The following is a 23,239-nucleotide window of genomic DNA, read 5'->3' on the forward strand; positions in this document are numbered from 1 at the left end:
TATAATGAGTTCTTTAAGGTAAGATGGCGCCTGCCCATTAAGGGCTTTGTAGGCGAGAAGAAGAATTTTAAATTCTATCCTGTGTTCTATAGGGAGCCAGTGTAAGGCAGCCAGAACAGGAGTAATGTGGTCCCTTTTCCTAACTCTGGTTAGTACACGAGCCGCAGCATTTTGAATCAGCTGAAGCGACTTGATTGACTTCTTGGTACTCCCTGATAATAAAGAGTTACAATAATCCAGCCTAGAAGTAACAAATGCATGGACTAGTTTCTCTGCATCGTTTTGAGGCAAGATATGCCTGATTTTTGCAATGTTACGTAGATGGAAGTAGGCGGTCCTTGAAATTGATTTTATGTGGGCGTTAAAGGATAAATCCTGATCAAATATAACACCAAGATTCCTTACAGTCTCACTGGAGGCCAAATTAATGCCATCCATAGTTAGTATGTCTTTAGATAATTTGTTTCGTAGATTCTTCGGGCCAAGTACAATAACTTCAGTTTTGGTCGTGTTTAACATCAAAAAGTTTAAGGTCATCCACGTTTTTAAGTCCTTGAGGCAGTCTTGAATTTTATTTAGATGATTAATTTCATCAGGCTTGATTGATAAATATAGTTGAGTATCATCCGCATAACAATGAAAGTTTACAGAATGATTCCTTATAATATTGCCTAACGGAAGCATATATAATGTGAACAAAATAGGTCCGAGCACTGAGCCCTGTGGCACTCCATGGCTAACTTTGGTTTGCGTGGAAGATTCATCGTTAACACGTACAAACTGAGAGCGTTCAGATAGATAGGACCTAAACCAGCCTAAAGCAGTTCCCTGTATGCCAACTAAGTGCTCTAGTCTTTGCAATAGGATATCATGGTCGATAGTATCAAATGCAGCACTAAGATCGAGCAAAACAAGAATAGAGACAAGTCCCTTGTCTGAGGCTATTAGAATATCATTTGTGACTTTAACCAGAGCTGTCTCTGTGCTATGATGTGTTCTAAAGCCAGACTGAAAATCTTCAAATAAATCATTGTTTTTTAAGTAATCACACAACTGTTTTGCGACCGCTTTCTCAAGAATTTTTGAGAGGAACGGAAGATTAGAAATAGGTCTATAGTTGGCTAAAACCTCTGGATCGAGGTTGTGCTTTTTAAGAAGCGGTTTTATCACTGCTACTTTGAATGATTGTGGAACATAGCCTGATAATAAAGACATATTCATAATATTTAATAAAGAAGTGCTAATTAATGGGAAAACTTCCTTCAACAGCTTAGTTGGAATTGGGTCTAACATACACGTTGATGGTTTAGAAGAGAGAATCATTGAATGTAATTGTTCAAGGTTAATGGCTGAAAAGCATTCTAGTTTACTATCTAGTGTAATATTAGAACTTACGATTTCGGGAGCTGTTGATAACACTATACTGGTCGAAGGCAAGAGGTCATTAATTTTGTTTCTAAGAGTAACAATTTTATCGTTAAAAAAGCACATAAAATCATTACTACTGAGTGCTAAGGGAATAGAAGGCTCAATCGAGCTGTGGCTCTCTGTCAGCCTGGCTACAGTGCTGAAAAGAAATCTTGCATTATTCTTATTCTCATCTATTAATGAAGAGTAGTAGGCTGCTCTCGCTTTACGCAGTGCTTTCTTATATTCATTGAGAGTAATATGCCAAATTAAACGAGATTCTTCAAGTTTAGTGGAACGCCATATCCTTTCAAGTTGTCTAGACTTTTGCTTTATTTTGCGGGTTTCGGCATTATGCCATGGAGCTAATCTATGTTGTTTTATTTTCTTCTTTTTCAAAGGAGCAACATAATCTAATTTTATTCGCAGCGCATCTATAGCACTATCAACAACATGATCAATTTGGGGTGGTGTACATTTTGTATAAGTTTCCTCCCCTACATGCAGACATGCTATCGAGTTAAGTATTGGTTGAATCTCTTCCTTAAATGTGGCTATAGCACTAACAGATAGGTTTCTGCTGCAAGAGCTTTTGACTAATGCTTTGTAGTCTAGTAACAGTACTTCAAAAGTTACTAAGAAATGGTCGGATAAAGCAGGATTATGCGGTTCGACTAATAGTTGCTCAATTTCAATACCATAAATCAGAACAAGGTCGAGAGTGTGATTATAACAGTGGGTTGGTTTATTTACACTCTGACAGAAACCAACAGAATCTAATATAGAGTTAAATGCAACAGTAAGGCTATTTTTATCGTCGTCAACATGAATATTAAAGTCACCTACGATAATTACTTTGTCTGTTTTAAGAACCAAAGTTGATAAAAACTCAGAGAATTCTGATAAGAATTCTGAATAAGGACCTGGTGCACGATACACTGTAACAAATAAGATTGGCTGCAAAGTTTTCCAGGTCGGATGCGTAAGACTAAAAACGAGGCTTTCAAAAGAGGTATAATTACATTTTGGTTTAGTATTGATAAGTAAACTTGAGTCAAAGATTGCTGCAACTCCACCTCCTCGGCCCGTGCCTCGAGCAATATGAGTGTTGACATGGCTGGGTGGAGTGGCCTCATTTATGCTGACATATTCTTCATGTCTCAACCAAGTTTCAGTGAGACAGCATATATCAATATTATAATCTGATATTAAATCATTTACCAATATTGCTTTAGATGCTAGAGATCTTATGTTTAAGAGACCACATTTAATCTTCCTGTTTTGTTGCACTGTAGTAGTTGTTACATTTACTTTTATTAGGTTATTATGTATGACACCTCTATTAGGTTTTACATTAAATTGTCCTTGGGCAGACACACACACCGCTAATATTGGGTATTTTATTGGGTTCGGGATTCCTATGGGTGACTGCCTAGGAGAGAGCGCAGAGAAGCGTGTAAGACTGCGACTCTGCCTCCTGGTCTCAACTCCAGTTTGTCATGGATTACGTCCACAAAGCCCTGAAATGTTTGCCGAAATGAGATCTGCACCTTTCAAAGTAGGGTGAATGCCGTCTCTCTTAATCAGACCAGGTTTTCCCCAGAAGGCTGTCCAATTATTTACGAAGCCCACATTGTTTGCTGGGCACCACCAAGACAACCAGCGCTGAAATGATGACATGCGGCTATACATGTCATCATTGATCAGATTGGGGAGGGGACCAGAGAAGATTACGGTGTCCGACATTGTTTTAGCATAACTACACACCGACTCCACATTAAGTTTTGTGCATTCTGATTGGCGTAAACGAACATCATTACCACCGACGTGAATAACAATCCTACTGTATTTACGTTTATCTTTAGCCAGCAGTTTAAGATGCGCCTCAACGTCGCCCGCTCTGGCCCCCGGAATGCATGTGACTGTGGAGGCTTCGGTCTCTAAATTCACGTGTCTCATAATAGAGCTACCAATAACCAGAGTTGGCTTCTCAGCGGGTGTCTCGCTGAGTGGGGAATATCTGTTAGATACGTGAACGGGTTGGTGGGGACCTGCGGGTTTCGCGTTATGCCCCTTCTGAACAGTCACCCAGCCTCCCTGCTGCTCGGGAGTTGCCGGGGGACGGCTAAGAGGAGCTACATTTTGCCGGTCCGCACATGCTAACATGGGCTTTACTTTAACTGAGTTACTTTCTAAGATGCGGAGCCGGGCTTCTATGGCTATGATTCCCGCCTCCAACCTAACAACTATACTACATTTAACACATGTATCCTTACCAGTAAGGGAGGCCGGGAAGTAACCAAACATGAGACAGGAAGAGCAGGAAATAGCACCAGAAGGTGGGGAAAGAGCCATGGCTAGCTATCAAGCTAAAGTAGCTACCGTTAGCAAACCCGAAAAGAGTGTAGGCAACTGTGGAGTTACAGTCGCTAAGAGAAGGAGAGTTGTGAGTGCTTAAGCTGTAGTAACGTGTGATTACAACGTCAGGCAGTTGCCGTGATCAAGAGTTTTAAAACGATCGATTAAGTTTAAGTTAATAAGCTATCAGCAACAGAACAGGCACACGGGATACCCGGAGATGAAAACAACAACAACCGGAAGTTACAACGTGCAACGTGCTCACCGCAATAGGTTCCTCCTTCCGCTCACTGAAGCTAATAGGTGTAAGGTGTGTAAAGTCCATCCTCCTGTCCTTTTGGATGAAGCACTTGATGGCGGGGTCATGCAGCTGATCCTTTGCCACTCCAGTTTATCATTGTAACTCAATCTTGAAAATGACTGTTAATAATTTCGCAACGATGTCATCACCATCACTGAAGTGAGCCATCATGAACGAATTTATTCGAAAATAATAAAAGTAGGGTAGACATGTGGATATTATCGGGCTGAACAAACGTGCATTTATCTAAAAGGTTCGTTTTCCACAGACCTTATTTCCAGCTATTTTCCAAAATCCTATGGAGAAATCCCATTGCTTTTTGGTCGAGGGAATCCGAGCGCAGCTTATTTCCGGGTTTACGCGTCACTGCACCACATGTATAAACCATAGACTGTGGCCGTTTCTCAATCTCGAGGATGCTGATTTGGTAGTCGCGTACTTTCAAGTCACTTCCTTCAGAAACTAAGCAAGTATACTTCCAAGCCACGGCTTCGGAAAACGAAGAAGAATGGAACAGGCGAACAAGTGTGCCACTCTATAACGGTTTCAACATAAACTGTACCGAAAATAAATACCTCACAATGTCTATCTAATTATGAACTTCCTTTACTTTCACGGAACACCTTTTTGGTGATAACAAACAAATGTAACAAAGTAACATATTTACCAACACATGTTCTACGCCACTACATAGGCCTATTACATTTAAATGTGTGTTGCGTTGGTTCAGCCATTCTCCGATCATTCTCTTGAAATTGGTCCGTGCGCAAAGCATTGTGGAGATTTTAAGGACGCGAAGTCTACCCATGTGCAGCCTCGAAATTTCCCCCAAACCAAGGACGCGGCCTCGTGGAATTCCAAGTATGCTGGAGATTGGAACAGTACTTGATGCACTCGATGACGTAGTATCCTTGAAATATTGGCTTGGAAGCCAGTATCCTCGAGATTGAGAAACGGCCTCTATATATAAAGGTATAAACCTCACAGCGGGCGGAACTTGTCATAAAGCCCACCCATTTAGAGGGAAGATATGATTGGTCAATTGTACTGTCATTTGACATTACTCTCGTTGAGTTACTATAGCTGGTCAACAAGCTCTCCCGTCTTCACATAACTCGCAGGGACGGCATGTAACCCTTCACATTCCAACAGAAACTGAACAGGCAGATTCAAAGGATTTATTTCTTTGGAAATGTTATTTTAAATACAATTAAATCAAGTTATTTAGGTAAAACTAATGAAACATTTAACAACAAAAAAATGCTTAATGCTTTCAAATATAATTTTTTAGAATATGTTAGGCCCTCGCAGAGGGCCTAGAGGGCCCCGTCGACTCGCCACTGTATATCAAACTTTATTTACCTATTCTGGTGAAAGACTTTTTGAGAAACAATTTTTTTCCCCAATTATATATTTATTACTACTTAAAGTAGTTTAGACTTGCAAAGTACTGTGGAATTGTCCTTGAAATTGGAGCACTGAAATTCCTCCTTGTATTCTAGATATTAATGTTTCCTGCTGTGAAGTGTTGGGAGTTGTGTACACGTCAGGAAAACATTCACAGAGGGTCCTCTAAGGATGTTTGTAAAAAACAAATCTGTCTTTCAAACAAAACCTAAAATATGGATGAACTCTTAGAATCTATTTGAGGAAAGGAATTGTGTTTTTAAGTGGCAGAACAGTGTGTGTTTTTGACCATGTGTGTGATATGACTAACCAGGAGTGTTCGATGATGGCAGTAGTAGTTGTGTGAGGGAACAGGTTGAGTGTCTCGTGTCGTGCTCTGCTTCTTGAAGGTGTTCCCCTCGAAATAAATACCGTGGATGTCCGCTTCTGTACCTAGCCCAAACGTGTACCACACAACTTTGTCCCCGGCGCACATCTGCAGTCCCTGAAGGTTCCCATACATGCTTCCGTTGACAGCTAACATGGAAAGGACGATTAGAACAAAAAATGCAGAGACAAGTAAGAAAATCCTGAAGAAGTATCAGGATTAGAACTCATAGTGTTATGTTACATGACCTACAATCAATTAATTAATTCAATTAAAGACAAAATGTGGTTCTGCTACTCGTTCTTTACCATGCATCAAATTGCTCTCCTTAAAGTCTTCGTCTTCAACATGTCTCGTTGCTGCCAAACTTCTCGATGTTCTCGTCGATGTACCAGCTCAATTTTTCATCCATGACAGAAAACAGAAGGAAAAACTCCTTATCCACACCCTTCTGTAAAAAAAAAACGAACACAGCTAGAGTAATGATGAGTCGGGATGCACTTCATTGCAGTCAACGGCATGAACACTTTTATTTTGTTCTCATCTTATAGGCAATGGCCAAATTTCCCAACAAAGATCCTTCAATCACCTAATCACAACAGAGCTGTGGCTTTTAATTCATCTATTTAAATTCACCTGGGTCCCGTTCTCCCCCAGCGTTCCCTTCTTGCACACGAGGAGAGGTCCCACCAATCCAGAGCTGGTGTCCCTGATGGGATCGGTGGCAGAGTAGTACAGGTAGGAGATGCACGCAGAATCAGATGGAGAAGGACCCTCTATCACCTGCCAGGTGTAGGTGAAGTTTTGCCCTGGAGCCACGTGAGAGCCTGGCTTATCAACACCTAAAGCATTTCACACAGAGAACTGACGGTTTGAAATTTCTTCAGTCAAAATCTATAGGTTACTTACGTAACCCCAGGGTTCAGAGTAACATGAAGTGAGATGTCTCACTATGGGATGCGCCTCATCGCGGAGCAAACAGAAGCATCCATTTCATTACGCCAATCCTGATTGGCTGGTGATCTTGACGTCAACGTCAGGGGAAATCACCCCCTATAAGTAGCTTGCGCCACGACGCATGCGTCATTCAAAATAAGCACCTCTTCTCGCTTCACCATAGCAAGGAGGGCCGTCTGGTGAGACATCTCACTTCATGTTACTCTGAGACTGGGGTTACGTAAGTAACCTACACAGCAAAATCAGCAGTGCTAATTTAACTCTTATAGAGTCAAATCCAACACTTTTAAAGTGTCTATAGGTCCACACTGTTGAGTTAAAACTACACTTTTGAAAGTGTTAAAAGGTTTACACTAGGACAGAGTTCCAGCAACTCTCTCTATAGTTAAAATGTAACTCTGGTCAACACCGGTCAGTGTTAAATGTACGCAACACTAGCTTGCAGTGTCAAAAGTTAACACCACAAGTGTACATTTTTAACACTAAATAGAGTTAAAGTCATATTAACACTATTAAGGATATAAAATGTAACTCAATATTTAACTCTTTAGAGTTGATTCATAAGCACTGTAGGGTGTCAATTTATAATTTCACCTACACACAATGCAACATTATTAATAAAAATGATATAAAAGAAAGACACAAGCCAAGTTTCAAAGTTTGCAGTTAACATGTAACTGTATTTGTGTGAAAACAACACATACAACATAGTCTTACATTAACATTCCACAGTACGTCCATGCAGTCCTTAACAGCACAGGTTACACAATATGACAATGTGGCACTATGTATGTTTTTCCATCCATCTCATTAGAAAACTGTTTGTCATAGGGTCTATAATAACGTAAATCATCAATAGAAATAACAGAAAATGAATCAATCGTCTCCTCAATACAGTATGAACTATAGTGTTCATCAAAATACAGTGTGTCCACTTTGCAAATCAAAATGAAAGCTCGATCTTCATTTAGAATGATATTATTGATTTTTCCAAAAACAGGAGTTTCTTTATCAGTTCTTATGGAAACAAACATTCCAATTTGATAATCAGTTCCATAGTTCTTTACCCAGTTAGTAGTTGACACGTCGCAGTATGCATTCACCTTAAATGCAGCACTTAAAGCCTCACCACCCTCCAAACTGTCGATAATTTCCTTCCTGACTGGACCAAACTCGAACCTCTGAAAATTAAAATTCTCCCAGTGATAAGCCAAATGTCTTTGGTGTTGTTTTACTAAGCTTGTTGTAATGTTTTTGAAATTCTTCACTGATCTTTTAAAAAAATTATGTTTGGCCTCAAATCTCATGCACCATACATGGAGGAGTGGACCTATTTTTCGAATACACCTTGGATAATGTATCATAAAATGATGCTTTGGAATAAGTCTTCTGTCAGGAAACAAAGATTTGAACAGCTTGTGGTGATCAATGATTAAATGCTTCAAATAATATGTCATACCATTTGTAATAATTGGTGAAAAAACAATATTCACAATCTGAATCAAGAGGAGGAGCAGATTCCAACAATTGTTGTTTCTTTCAACAACATCACCAAGAATAAGGGGAGCATTTCGCAAGAGACACCATGACTGAATTGCATTCAATCCAAGATTTTTGCTCTCATCCATTTTTAAACCACTTGGCCTGTTCCGTCTCTCAGTATATCCGTAGTTGAAACTTTGGATCCTCATTGACAGTGTTTCCAGAGATAGACACTTCTGATTGACAAGGTACTGAAATACAAGTTTCAGTTCGTACTGCACTACACCTTCAAGCAAATCGTGCATGATGTCCACCGCGTAGTTATCAGAGGTGTGGAAAAATGTTAGTGTATTGAGCAAGCATGTCTTCTTGACACCACATGTTGACCCTAAAATAGGATTTTCCTGTAGAGCTGCACAATGTTCTGCATGGATTTCTTTAGTACGAAAAACCATACCAGGGTCATCTTCAGTGAAGACGGACTGTAAATCTCCTTTGGTAGTTAAACAAAATCTACAACAATATGTTGCGCTGAAACACTGAAACAAAACCAAAACAGCCCGTGTAAACCCAGATTATCACCTGTTACTTGAATAACAGATCCTAGCAATGGTGAGTCAGAGAAAGGCACCTCTATCCCTTGCATTTCGAGTATTTTAAGATCATCAGTGAGAGGCTTTAGTATTGCATCAAATCCATATTTTTTTCAGGTCTTGTGCATGAAAAAGTGCCACGACATGAATATTCATCAGCACAGAATTACATGTTGGGGGTAGGTTCCTCAATATGAAGTAAATACAACCAAGTTTGTGTATACCCTTCTTTGAACCTAAGGGATTTGCTGTCTCAAAATCGTCATAGAGTTGAACCTGTAGAGCGTGTTTTTGCTTGGAAAACAAATCATTGCTTTTGAAATATGAACCATCACTTATGTCTTTATAAGTACCTTCTTCTTGTTGTTTTGCCTGCAGGAATAATTCACATAGTTCACTGTTCTTAAATATGGACTTAAGGGTTCCCAACAAGGGTACATACACAAATGTATCTGTTACAGGTATCTGATTGTAAACTCCTGTTGTTCGATCTCTGCGTAAATCAAATCTGACCCCAAGAACATACTCAACAGGTTCAACAATCTCCCACTTTTCTTCAAAGAACCTTTGTCGTTTGGATCCTGTATTAAAGGATGTGAAAGGATTCTCTAGCTGATCAAAACTATTTTCCAACTTTTTACCCAAATCAGTGCCTTGGACCTCTGAACTGCAGTTGAGAACTGCATCTCTTGCTTGTCTATGAATATCATTTACAAGCTCTTCCATGGACCCCACCATTGCTTGGACAGTGCTCTCAGCAACACCAGATGCTTGTAACTGGGCTACAACAGAACCACACATGTTTAACACGTGCTGTTTATCAAAAGTAACCTGGGAGGTTACGGAAGTGTCAGTACAAACTGCCTGAGAACTTGAAGATTCATCAGTTTCTCGTTGAGTGTCCACATTGTCCATAGTACTAGTTGAACCAGTGTCCCTGTGCAGACTGAAGAGGTGCTTTTTGAACCCTGAATAAGTACAAAAGGATAAAGAACATCCCGGCTGGCCACATTTCAAACGTAATGACTTTCCAGGATATAAACCATGGTGAAATTTCAAATGCTGACAAAGCAATGCAGAACTTTTGTGGTGTCCCTTACAGATAAAACAAATCAGCATATTTGCATCCAGTGATGTAAATAACTTCAGATATCAGTGTGCAGAAGCCTTGCTCTGAGTTCTTTGACTCTGGGACTTTCCTTGGCACTTCCAATATCAATGCTAAATACCGTGGTTTGTATGAAAGTGTAGAAGCTGGTGAGGGATTCATGGTAGTTGACACTGAAGATGAAGTGAGCTTTGAAGAGTTCATCGAAGGCTGCCATGGATGTCTGCCCCTTGCAAGGGATGGCCTTGTGGTCAACGATGACGTAGAACCGTTGAATGTTGTTCTTCTGTTCACCAACACACAGCAGGAAGGGCTGCCCTGGTTCCAAACTCGAAAGGAAGGTCTCAACACTGGCTCCAATCTTCAAAAACGTAGAGAGACAGAGAAGTTTTAATGGCATACTAAGCTACTTAAAACAAAATTGTCCCAACTCAAGGAGTGCCAGTGATATAACAACTGCATACAAAAACTAAAATAATGCCTACCTTGAGATATCTCACAACATGGCTGACAGCTTGATACGAGCTAATTTTAGCACTCTTCTTATGGCCTTTTGAGGTTGGGGGGAGTAGATGAACCAAGAGTAGAATGCTTGACAGGTCACTGTCCCATCCTAGGGGCAAAAAATATGCAAATATAACAGTCAGTCGTTTAAAGCTGAAAATAGTCTTAAATCAAGGTTATGCAACCGATAACATTGAAAGGTCTCAAGATTTTCAGTAAACAAAATCTGCAAGAGAAAATACTTGCCTGACTCATTTGAGTTTTGTTGTGCAGACAAGAGGTCATCAACATGAACATTAGAGTGTAGGTTCTTGCAGTCTGCCAAGATCCTAGGTTTGAAGAAAGTGGGCCATCTCGCCAACATTTTTCCAGAAATCTCTTCTCCAAACATCATTGTGAAATCTTGGTCAACCTACAGGAGAAACACCATGAGTCATGGCAACCCCTCAGACCATCCAAATAATAAACAAAATATGACATGTTGTTCTTACCAAGCCAGGGATGTCGAGGAAACACATCCAGGACTGTTGAAGAGGCTTGCTGGTCCCGAGTCATCCGACACTGAAATGTTGCCTTCATCTTCTCTTTGACAACTGATTCGTCAGCTGAATGCTTTATGAAGGATATTGCCTCTCTGCATTCCTCGCCAGTCAGTTGCTCACAAGTCAAGAGAAAATCCCTCTTGCTCTTTGGACCATCTTGATAGGTAGTGCTGGGGTAGCACCTCCGGGACTGAACCGCAGTGTTGCGCTGAACCGTCTTTATCCTCCATGCCAAGTAGCCAGATCCACCATCTGCATCATAGTAGTGTTCCTGTAACATCCAAAAATAAATCAAAACTGAGAACACAGAAGTGATAGCATTACAGGAAGGTTGTTCAAAAAGTTAAGAATGAACACACTTCCTTTTCACAAATTCGAATACAGGTCATTCATTCATAGACTTACGTATCCATTCTTTGAGTATGGATCTCTTAGACATGGAAATAGAGTGATGATGTCGAGAGCACACTTTTCTCGCACATGTGTTGGCGGGATCCTCCTTTAAAAAAATATATATATATTTTATCTTAAAAGTATAAATGCCTTACAGCTTTAGATTGTTTTAACATGTGAGCAGCTGTTTCCAAAATGTACATTACTTAGCACTATCTGTGAAAACATGATTAACACCAAAAGGGAATATTCAGTCCTTACCCATGAACTTCGATCATGTCAGCCACCAGTAGGTTTACCATCTGTCGTCGTGTACCATCCATCAATGTTTTAGTTGTCGCATACTCTTGCAAGCTTTTTTCTCCCCCTAGCTTAGACTGGAGAACATCGCTGACCATCTAGAAGATAAAGAAGAATCATATGGGAAGTCATTATCTTGGGCATTCCATACAAATCATAGGTTATCTGCCCAATATATCCATGTTTAATGATTAATAAAGAACTGAGTAAATTGCAAAAGTGTAGTCCCCTGTACCTCTTTGGCTGATTCCCGATCAGCGTGGACTCTTTTCACTCCACTGTCTCTCTCAAGAACTATTCTTGCATCTGATGAATCAGACACCGCAGAGGATGAAGCATTGGTCACGGAGAATGAGGTGTCTGAAAGGTCCGACTCCAGCAAAGTGTGCGATACATTTTGAAGCACAACTGCAAGATAGATAAAAGAATGACATACTCAATGAAAGAAGAAAAAAAACATACTTTCAGCCCTCCAAACGATGTTACAGGGTAATCTCAGCAAAAACTCAGTAGGGATGGGTCCCTGATTTTCCATCTGAATCTTACCTGAAGACTGTCCTGTGGACACTTTGACTGTAAGGTTCCCTGCTTGTAAAAGCTCTTCAAAGACATCTGCATCCACCTCTGTCCCTGATTCATCAGTCAAGTGCAGCTCACTCTGTAGTGGTAAACCTAACTTTTCTATGACCGAGAGAGAATATTGAAATTAGGGCTGGGCGATTTTTTCGGTTTTCACGATTAATTTGCATTTTTACTTTCCTACGGTTTGTGAAATGGCTGAACCGAAAAATCGCAATTTTAAAACATTTCTAGACTCCGCAGATTTGTTTTGCTTTAAGGGACTCCGTAGTAGCTTACTCCCTCACTTTCCAGAACGCGCACAAAACTCTGCAGCTCTGCCCGATCTGCTGTTGTTATGCTGTGTTCGTTGTTGAGCATAACAGAGGACTCAGACATTGTACATTACATATATAACTAAACACGCCTTTTCTCCTCCTTATCTCTTTCATGACTTTTCATTTAATATGGTTTTGAACGCTGTAATCAATACTAGTTGTAGTGTTGAAATCAGTAGGTTTCGGTGTGCAACACTCCGTGTCATATCGCTACTAAATTCACCTCTATAGTAAATGGTATATTAGCCACATGCTAAATGCTAACCGGAGATGAAGGATTTTCAGAATAAAAGCTTAACAACTGCGCACGAGAACTTCTGGTTTTTCAGTATAAAACAGCATTTAAACTGACGGTATGATTAAGGTACTTTATGCCATCAAAAACATTGATTTTAATTTATAACACTGTGCGCATGTGCAGAGCTGCAGATCGGGTAGTCACATAGCCTACTACAATCACATTCACCGCTTCACTGACAGATGTACCATAAAAATGTCCACGAACACAGATGAAGAACTCATTCCTAAAAAAGGTGCTACTTCAGTTGTATGGAAGTGGTTCGGGTACAAGCGGTCATACATAGAACAAACAACTGTTCTGTGTAAGGTCTGTAGAAAAACAACTTCCTAGAAAGTTAAAGGGATGTTATTTTGTTTGAGGGTATTTTTTTATTATTCATTTCATTATCATTATTTATTATTTGTTGCATTTTACAAGTTTTTTCAGGGATGGCCTACAAGAGATTTTTTTTCAGTTTGATTTAAAAAAAATCTTTGCACATTAATGACAGCCAAGTGCCGTGGTGCTGTTTTTATTTTATTTTTTTTATTCTTGAACAACTGATTTGTTCACATAGGCCTAGACTACTTGGTAATCTCATTTATTTTTATTGTGTTATTAAAGAAAATATGTATTGAAATATTGCTTTGGTCTGGTTTGTTTAGAAAAAAATGTCGAAAATTGTCCATTAGAAAATTGTCCATTAGTTAGAAAAAAAAAAATCGAGATTTTATTTTTAGGCCATATTGAAATGCCCTAATTGAAATGTACCACCTGACAATATTGGTACGTTTAACTAAAACAAGATTCATTTGTTAGACTCAAACAATCAGTGATATGTATTCAAGTTATCCATACCTTTCTGAAGAAATGTACTGTAGCTTTCATAGCCTTCTTCAGTCTCAGCCACTTTCACATATTTCTGGCTTTCGCCATATCTTACTTTCACCAACATGGTGTCCTATAAGAATACAAATGTATTAGCAAACATATTACAGAAATATCTAACAGACCTGTTGCTACAAAAATATAATTATGCATTTAAGTGTCGTTGAAATAATTTAGCAAAATGCTAACAGTGGAGCTCAACACCAGTGGCTAACGATAGCAGTATTACTGACATGTGGAGCTGAACATGCTAACACGTGGAGCTAAAAACCCGTGGCTAAATCAACACTCTAGAGTTGTTTGGAGAATTCAACAATTGACTCCCTGTTTCAACACCAACTCGTTTTGAATAATAACTATCTTGGAGTTGAATGACACTTAAAATGAGTTGAAACAACTCGATATTTAAATTTCCAACTCCAACACTGAAAATATAACACTTGATTTTGCTGTGTATAGTTCTCATTCATAACACTCTGTTCGATGTCTCACTATGGGATATTGTAGCTCCCGTATTGCCAGACGAGCTTATCTCGAAGATCACCGATCCACCAGAATTTAACAGGTGGAGTCCCGACTCAACAAGGTGCCCAGCACTGCACGGGCCACGCTTGGAGCGGAGACGTCTAGCCTGTAAAAGCGGACAAAAAAGTGAGCGGCGAAGACCAGCTTGCCGCTGCACAGATGTCTTGGATGGAAACACCCTTGAACAAAGCCCAGGATGTAGCCAGGCCCCGAGTCGAGTGAGCCCGCAGACCCGAAGGTGCTTGCAGATTCTGACTCGTATAGGCCAAAGCAATCGCCTCCACGATCCAGTGGGATAGTCGTTGCTTAGTAACAGGCTTACCCTTGTGAGGTTTAGCCCAGGACACGAAGAGTTGGTCATTAAGACGAAGCTCTTTTGATCTGTCCACATATGTGTGTAAAGCCCGGACTGGACACAATAGATCCTGCTGCTGCTCCCCGGAGGAAACCAGCTGCGGAGGAAATGCCTCAATGTCAATCGGGGTACACGAACCAACCACCTTTGGTGTAAAGGCAGGGTTGGGTTTCAACAACACTCTCGTTTGCCCTGGGGCGAACTGAGTGCATGAGGGATGTACAGACAGTGCATGGATATTAGGGGTGTTGAAAATAATCATTTCTACGATGCATTGCGATGCGGACGTGGACTATTCGGTCTCGATGCAGTGACGGAAGATAATCGGTTATAGAGTAGTAACGTTGCTTCCTGATTTTCCGGCCGCGGCTTTACTATAACGTTTTTTCTGTCACTTTAATTTCAAATCGGTCGGTGACGCAGAGATCAGGGAACATACGACAGCGGCACAGCGGCACCGAACACCGAGCAGTCTGCTTTATCCACCAACACAACACCACCAGTCCAGAACCCACAGCAGAAGGACCCGCTCCGAATCACTCCGTGTCGCTGCGGCTCAGAGACACAGACAGGGATTTATGTTTTTCAAAAATAATCGCGTTACAATCATGTCAGGTTTTTGGTGGATTTAATTAAGTCTTGGATTGCAAAGTATGAATGTCCTCTAGCAATTTTCAGACGATATATACGTGTGTAAAGTTTGTGAAGGCAGGAGGAAAAAAGCTTCCGCGATCACCGTCTCCTCTCCGTTCCTCCAAGCCCCGCCCCCTCCCTGAAAATAATGAGTGACAGGCTGATAGTGACCCGATAGAAACTTTATTATTCACTTAATCACTGAGATATAATGAAGCTAATTTAATCTCATACATTCATGGGATTTATGTAACAGTAAGACAGAGAATGTAAGTGTGCACCCACATGCAGTATTTTTGTTTGTATATATGCTATTGTACATACTCCTGTTGTCTGCTGTGTTCAGACTCAAGTCCTGTGTGTGATGCCACATTCAGGACCTTCAGTGTCCTTTCTTTAACAGAAGACCGTGGCTAGAAGCTGCAGCTAGACTGCAGAAGCATTAGCTTTTTGTTTTTGAGGATGGAACAACTTCACACACGGAGACTAGACCTATACAATTCATTTATTTTGGTTTATAAATGAATGTCAAGACATTTATGTTATTGATTTCTGAAGCACTTTCTAAATAATAAAAAGAGAGTTCATATGTATTTAGTGCATGTATGCATTGATGAAAAATAAGCCATGTGCAGTAATATAGAAAATTGAGGATGCAACGCATTGGTATGAATCGTGATGCACCGGGATGCACTGGGATATCGAACCGAATCGAAGACAGGATAATCATCGAATCGAATCGTGAGACCAGTGAAGATGCACAGCCCTAATGGATATCACTGACCCGTTTAGCGGATGCCAGGGCCAGTAACAGCACTGTCTTGAGTGACAGATGTTTCATGTCAGCTCCTTCCAGGGGTTCAAATGGGGTTATTTTGAGCCCATTTAAAACCACTGCCAGGTCCCATGAGGGCACCAGCGACCTGGAGACAGGGAGGAGCCTGCGCGCTCCCTTCATAAAACGGCAAACCAAAGGATGTTGGCTAGCCGTCTTACCCTCAAAGCCCACATGGCATGCAGCAATAGCAGCCAGGTACACCTTGATCGTGGAGAAAGCTCTGTGTTTATCGATCAAGTCCTGTAGGAATGATAAAATCACCCCGACAGGACATTGAAAAGAGATGTGCCCTTCTTGAAGGCACCACTCCTCAAACACCCTCCACTTACAATCGTAAAGAGACCTGGTGGAGGAAGCTCTCGCACTCTGAATAGTGTTTATCACCTTCTGAGGGAGTCCCACTGTATTCAGATTGTACCACTCACGGGTCAGGCCCATAGTGCCCCGTGCTCTGGGCGTGGGTGAAGGATCGCCCTCTCCGCCTGAGACAATCTGTCCCTGCGTGGTGGGGGCTGCCATGGCTGCCCGCACAACAGCTGATATATCTCCGCCAGCCCGTATATGGCGGGCTAGGGTGGAAACATCAGAGTAAGTGTGTGGCGTTGCTCCTTCACTCTGGCCAGAGTTGGGGGTAACAGAGCCAGGGGTGGGAACGTGTACAGAGGACCCGGAGGTCAATCGTGTACGAGTGCGTCCCCGCCTAACGGTGCGTTTAAATCGTGCATTAAAGAGAACAGCTGTCATTGAGCATTTTCTCCTCTTGCGAACAGACTTAACGCGGCTCCGCCGTAACGCACCCACAGCGGACTCCCGATCCTTGGATGAGGAGTCCAGTCTGCATAGAGTGGTGCACCTCTGGACAGTAATTCTGTCCCTAGGTGCATAACTCCCGGTACCTGTGTCGCTCTCAGAGAGAGGAGACGTCTGCCGCTCCAAGGGATCAGTTTGTGTGCCAGTGTGTGTGACTGGAGACAACGCAACCTCCCCTGGCAGTTCATACACGATATCGTGTTGTCTGTCCTCACGAGGACATGATGTCCTCTGAGAGAAGGCAGGAAGCGTTTTTGGGTGGGGAACACCGCTAAAAGCTCCGGGTAGTTTACGTGTGCCCGCTGGAAGAGAACCTCTCTCTCCAGAATATGGGTTGACTCTCTCTGGGTTTGTGAAAACAGATAAATTATAACTGTTTTGAGAAGCCCAGGCAGACGTCGTGAGTATCTCCTGCTGTATGCTCCTTAGAGCCAGCTGGGATGTCACTCTTACGGCTCCGGCCGGCACTGCGCATGTGCGTGACGGAGGTGCCTTTACAGCTCCAGCCGGCACTGCGCATGTGTGTGCCGGTGGTGCCCTCACGGCTCCAGTCGGCACTGCGCCTGCGCGTGCCGGTGGTGCCCTTAAAGCCCCAGCCGGCACTGCGCATGCGTGTGGCGGTGGCTTCACGGACCTGTCAATAATCCGTCCTTTGAGAGGTGCCGTAGCTGCTCTTAAAAGGGGGAGAATTGGCGGGCTGTCCATTATAGCTCTAGCCGGCACTGCGCATGCGCGTGACGGTAGTGCCCTTAAAGCCCCAACCGGCACTGCACATGCGTGTGGCGGTGGTGCCTTCACAGACCCGTTTATTATCCGCCTTTTGAGAGAGGCCGTAGCTTCTCTCAGAAGGGGATTTATAGTTAACGGACTGTTTATTGTCTTTCTTTTCATTTTTTTGAGCTGCGCCCTTGGCCGGAGCCTGGATGCGTCAGCGGAAAATGGTTTATTCAGACAAGAAAGATGTGACATGTGTTTTATGCGGACTTGAGGATGACGTTGAGGCATCTCTCGAGGCGGCGGGGACACATTTAGAGCCGGGGAAAGAACTTCCAGCTCTGTCACGGAGGGGAGACGGAGGGGCGACGGAGGGGCTGTCAGGCCGCTCGCTTCTTCTTCCTCGACTGCTGGCCGAAATTCTTGGTTGGCTGCAGCCGGAACCGGAGATTTTCTAGGCCAACTCGCCCTTATCTCCTGCCTGGGCTGGGGACTCGGGGCGGGCTGCGACCTCTGCTGTCCTGGTACTTTGAACCTAGCAGAGCTCGGTGCAGCTTGGGCGAAGGGCCGCCGTTGCGAAGGCAGCGGCTGGACCCTTCGAGGGAGACAGAGGTGGAGGGCCTCGTCTTCCTTCTTTTTCGACTCGCACTTCCTCTGCATGGAAGCAAGAGCGGAGCCGAAAATCCCCTCGGGAACGATGGGCATGTCAAGCACATCTTCCCTTTCCCGGTCTGGGAGGTTGGTGAGGTTGAGCCATCTAGCTCTTTCCTGCACCACCATGATCCCCATCACCTTGCCCGTGGCCTGGACGGCGCAGCGTTGGACACGGAGACAAATGTCTGTGACCGCGGCTATCTCGTCCAGAGTTGCCGGTCCAGGATTGCTCGACATATCCTCACAGAGCTCCGCTTGGTACGCGGTTAGCATCGAGGAAACGTTCAGAGCCCTGGCGGACAATGCTGCGGCTCTGTAGGCCCGTTCCGTCATGGTAGACTGGAATCGGTCCGTTTTTGCTGGCAGCGTGGGGTTCCTGCTTGGTGGCTGGCCCATCCTCGGTAGGAGGTGGGCTGCTACCAGCGGTTCCATAGGTGGTATGTGGAGCAGGCCGAGCCTCTCCATACCGTCACAGTCAAGGGAGTAGGCACCCTGGATTGGGGCCTTGTTGCTAAAGGGCCGGTCTCTCCACGAGACAGACACCTCATCCAACATCTCCGGGAAGACCGGAAGGAGTTGCCTCTTTGTTTGGGAAAAAAAGTTTCCCCTCGTAACGGGACCTGGAGGTCTCCTTGGCCACTTCGGGCCATGGGATGTCTGGCCGCAGCGCGTTGACACACGGCTTGTAGGTCCATACTGAGACAGGGCGAAGCTGGTGTGCTATCGCCCGGGAGCGCAGCCATCGCTCCCGGCTTTGCAGCCTGAGCCGATGACATGAAGATGTCGTCTTCCTGCTCATCCGAGTCAGACAGGAGGAACTCAGAGGTGTACTCTTCGTCCTCCATGTAGTCTAACTCCAGGACATCTTCCGCGGGTGAAACCATGGTGAGGCCCCAGCTTGGTATAGCGTGGGGCCCCGTTCCCGCGTTTCTTGCCGCCACCGGATCTCGGCCTGATATGGCGCGGGATTCCGGTTCTGCTGGTGCCACTGAGCCCCAGACCGCAGTGAGGGGCTCCATCTCTGCGGCAGAAGCCCCCGTGTCTTGATTGCCGGTCGGCAGATCAGTGGACATGAGGGGGTCCCGTCCCGACAGGCTAGCTTGTTGTGCTAACCTTCGGTGGAGGCTCTTCACGGTGAGGCGGGCACAATGTCCGCACGAGCCGGGGTTGTCAATGGCCTCCTGGGCATGTTCCAGCCCGAGGCAGGACGAACAGATCTGGTGTGAGTCTGTGCCTGACACTTTCAACCCGCAACCGCAGCGCCGAGCCTCCGAATTCCTGACTCCTCTGGTGTGAGGGAGAGAGGCGTCCATCTCGTTAGCCGTGAGGTGTGGAGAGGACCCGCTCTTAACAGGTACGTCGAGAAAAAAGTGTTTACCGATCTGTCTTTAATCCGGGGAAAAAAGGACAGCGTGGGTCTTTTTCTCTCAAAGAATATTACCTGGTATGGTAATATTCCTGTAATCCTTTTCTCCTCCGCGGAAGAGAGAAGAAAAAAGCGTCCTCGCTACCGTGGTGTCGGCAGTGAGGGGAAAAAACACAAGCTAGCAACTGGTGTGTTGCTAACTTGAAGTCAAAACCTTACCTTAACTCCAGAGGAAGAACGGCGAGGTTGACTATAATACTAACTGGTGTGTTAGTATCGTACTCTTCTGCGAGGCAGAATAGGGTAGCCGGCTAACGCCCCTCGACCGAAATTAGCTTTGGTTCAGTCTGTGGACTGTTAAGCTAGCCCGGCTACTATTAGAGATGTGCTCTGAAGCGAGAAGAGGTGTTTGAATGACGCATGCGTCGTGGCGCAAGCTACTTATAGGGGGTGATTTCCCCTGACGTCAAGATCACCAGCCAATCAGGATTGGCGTAATGAGATTGATGCTTCTGTTTGCTCCGCGATGAGGCGCATCCATAGTGAGACATCGAACGGAGTGTTATGAATGAGAACTGTTTTTTCCTTTTGCATGAAAATCCTTCACTTCACTTGGCATGACTTTTATTTTTTAAGTCTTATTTTTGAAGGTGCAGATATTTGCATCCCTTTATGTCTTAACCTTTAAACAGTTGTTCAGGCAGGGATGTATTCTCCAGTCTGGAAGCATTATTCATGCAAACAAATGCCTCAGTCAATCTGAACTGTTAATCATCGGATATTGCTTAAAAAAATCTTCTTCCCGGAAAGGGTAACCCTTGCATTGAGACTACAACAGGGAATCTTTTTGTTGTTACACCAATACGACCATCATTTGTCTAGAAGGGATTTTTATGTTGTTTTTTTTTGAAGGTCAGTGAGGCCTGCCTCTGTATTATCCAAAAAATATAGATGTTCGATTCGTGATCTCACTGTTAACTACAGAAGGCTTACAGAGAATATTGTATTGTCTATTGTCTATACATGTGAAAAGCTGAATAAAAAAATAATCTTCTTTTTGCTACTCAAGTAAATTAAACAATGTAAAGATGTTATAGCAGGTAAGGTGCAGCCAGTATCTGTGTGCAATGCTTCCTCACCGTCCTCATAGCTTGTTCCCTGGAAGTGTTTATCGTAGTGCAGGCCATGAGGCTGGATGCTGAAGTTCCTATCAGCTTTATTCATGAAGGTTACTCTGAGAGTGTCTCCTTCCTCTGCCCTTAGGACTGGACCTGGACAAATACAGAAGAACATTTTGACTAAGCAGATGGGATTTGTAAAGCAAGACACAAGTGTACCATTAAATAACAAACTGGATTTACTAAAAAGAAAGAGACCTTACCTAAGATTCCTAAGTGTAGAGACTCAGGTGTTGGTTTCAACGTGGTGAACGTATCGTCTGTGTATTGCTCGTATATAACTTTAAGGTATTCACCTCCAATCCTCTCGCCATCTGTGCCAAAAAACACCTCTGATGCACTATGAGAGGAAAAGGTGGGTGGTGTGGGCAGAAGGACATTAAGCACAAAACATTGCCCTTCCTAAGGGACCGTAGCTCCACATGACTTTGCTTGCTGCCAGGTAATAATTCCTCTCAACGCCGCCCATCGCTGAGACGGCTTCACTGCCACATGACTTCACCTCATAAAAGGCCTGCATCCCAGCTTGAATAAGGAAAAGTAAACACAATCATTACACAGACAATTACCCACAAAAATGAAGGTGAAACTAGACCTTCAGTTTCTCAGGAAATCTCAATAGCTGAAAATAAAGTCTAAAGGTTCATATTGAATAGTCTATAAAATAATAACAATTCCAGGGTTTCTGTTAACACTTTGAACTTCCTTATCTTTTCCTTTAACACACCCAACACTGAGGAAACAGAACCTGTACAATTCCAAAACATGTGATTCGAAAATATACTAGCGTATGTTTCTTTAAAGGCCGAGTGACACGATTAGGCTATTATGGAAAGTCCGGTATGACATAAAGGAAAGGTATTTCAGAGTAAGCATTTGTCATACTTGATTAAGTATGGCCCATTCAGTTCTAAGTACAATGGACTTTGGACAGCCTTAAAATACACAAGTCCTGCCGTGTTAACAGTAGAACCACAAGCTCTGCTGTTAGAAAACATCTAACATCATGCTTTGACTAAAATACAGGGATCACAAAAAGACATTCCTCTCTGTCAGCAACTCAACAGTCTCAAAACAGAGAGGTCAAAGGTCACACAGAAGTTGAAGGTCAGGTGACGTGACCTACCCTGCAGGTGGTCATTGACCTGGCAGGTCAGCAACCACTTTCCTGTTGCTTTCGGGACCATCTCAGCTGTAGCGAACGTGGCGGGGAACAGGCTGAGGACGTCGTTGCGGTGGCCGCGGTCCAGCAGTGTGTTCCCATGGAAGAAGGCAGAGTGAATGTCCACCTCGTTACCCATGCCAAACAAATGCCAGGCCACTGCACGGTGCTGGCATAGCTTGATTCCAGGCAGGTTTCCAAACATGTACCCATTAATTGCTGTCACACAGAGAAAAACAGATAGGTGTTAGAGTAAAGGATAACGGGAACTAATGTCGATTATTTGGGTCAATAATTGATATGACGATTATTGAAAACATCCATTTATTGAAAAAAATTATTGTTTTTAACAGTCGATTACCCTGAACTTTAAGTATAATTCAACTGAAAAACCAATAAAAAAAAAAAAAGTTTTATTTCGATTATGTTGTTTTCATAATCGTTGCAAGCCAAAATCGTAATTGCGATTAAAATACGATTAATTGAGCAGCCCTAACGGGAACACATGTGTCCTTCAAACTTTCTTTTATACACTTTGTTAAAGGGAAAAGTCATTTAGAGTGACGAGTAACTCACATAACATGGTACATTTAAGAATGTAGAGGGGAAGAGGAAATCGAATCATTTTTACACTACAAAATGTTTTGATTTAGTGAAAATGTCCTTTTACATTTCTTACATTCTGTTGTCAACCAACTTTATGTGTGTGCAGCTGTCTTAGTTTGAGAGCTCTATATTACCATGCATCAGGTTTGACTCCACAAAGTCGGGGTCCTCTTGGTGGACTCCAGCTGGATCAGACAAGTTCTTAATGTTGTCCTCCAGGTACCAACTCAGTTTTTCGTCCACGACGTTGAACATCAGGAAGACGTCCTGGTCCACATGATTCCTGGCTGACTCTACAACAGACCCTGGCTTCGTCGGTCCTTGGGCTGGATTGTTAGTGTCTTTTAAGATTCCTGTCAGACAAAGAGAGAAATATGCATGATAGGGTTAAATTGTTGCATATTTATGTTGCCAAGCACAGATAAAGAAAGATGTAATCTTTGTTTTCCCTCCATCTCAGTATCGACTGAATGCACGATAGGCTGGAAACTAGAGTAACTCTCCCTGTGGTTTCCCACTACATTTGTTTTTCTTATGAAGCATTCTCTATTTGGAAATGTTTTACTATAGTCATAAAAGGCTTAAGGTTAGGGAATGTTGTTGTAATTGACCTTA

At 43.0% G+C, this 23,239-nt stretch overlaps 1 protein-coding gene across 1 annotated transcript in view; it reads right to left on the minus strand.

Annotated features, from left to right (window-relative positions):
* LOC117458709 (ferroxidase HEPHL1-like) overlaps positions 1–23,239 on the minus strand; it is a 39,842-nt gene that overhangs the window by 11,760 nt on the left and 4,843 nt on the right. Inside the window, 11 exon segments of the mRNA XM_071205358.1 lie at positions 5,677–5,681; positions 5,784–5,843; positions 5,845–5,989; positions 6,149–6,189; positions 6,191–6,291; positions 6,477–6,682; positions 20,818–20,949; positions 21,060–21,258; positions 21,260–21,381; positions 21,983–22,237; positions 22,759–22,977. Coding sequence (XP_071061459.1) covers positions 5,677–5,681; positions 5,784–5,843; positions 5,845–5,989; positions 6,149–6,189; positions 6,191–6,291; positions 6,477–6,682; positions 20,818–20,949; positions 21,060–21,258; positions 21,260–21,381; positions 21,983–22,237; positions 22,759–22,977 — 1,485 coding nt within the window.

This window comes from Pseudochaenichthys georgianus, chromosome 14, assembly GCF_902827115.2.
Source record: "Pseudochaenichthys georgianus chromosome 14, fPseGeo1.2, whole genome shotgun sequence".
Taxonomy (NCBI): Eukaryota; Metazoa; Chordata; class Actinopteri; order Perciformes; family Channichthyidae; genus Pseudochaenichthys; species Pseudochaenichthys georgianus.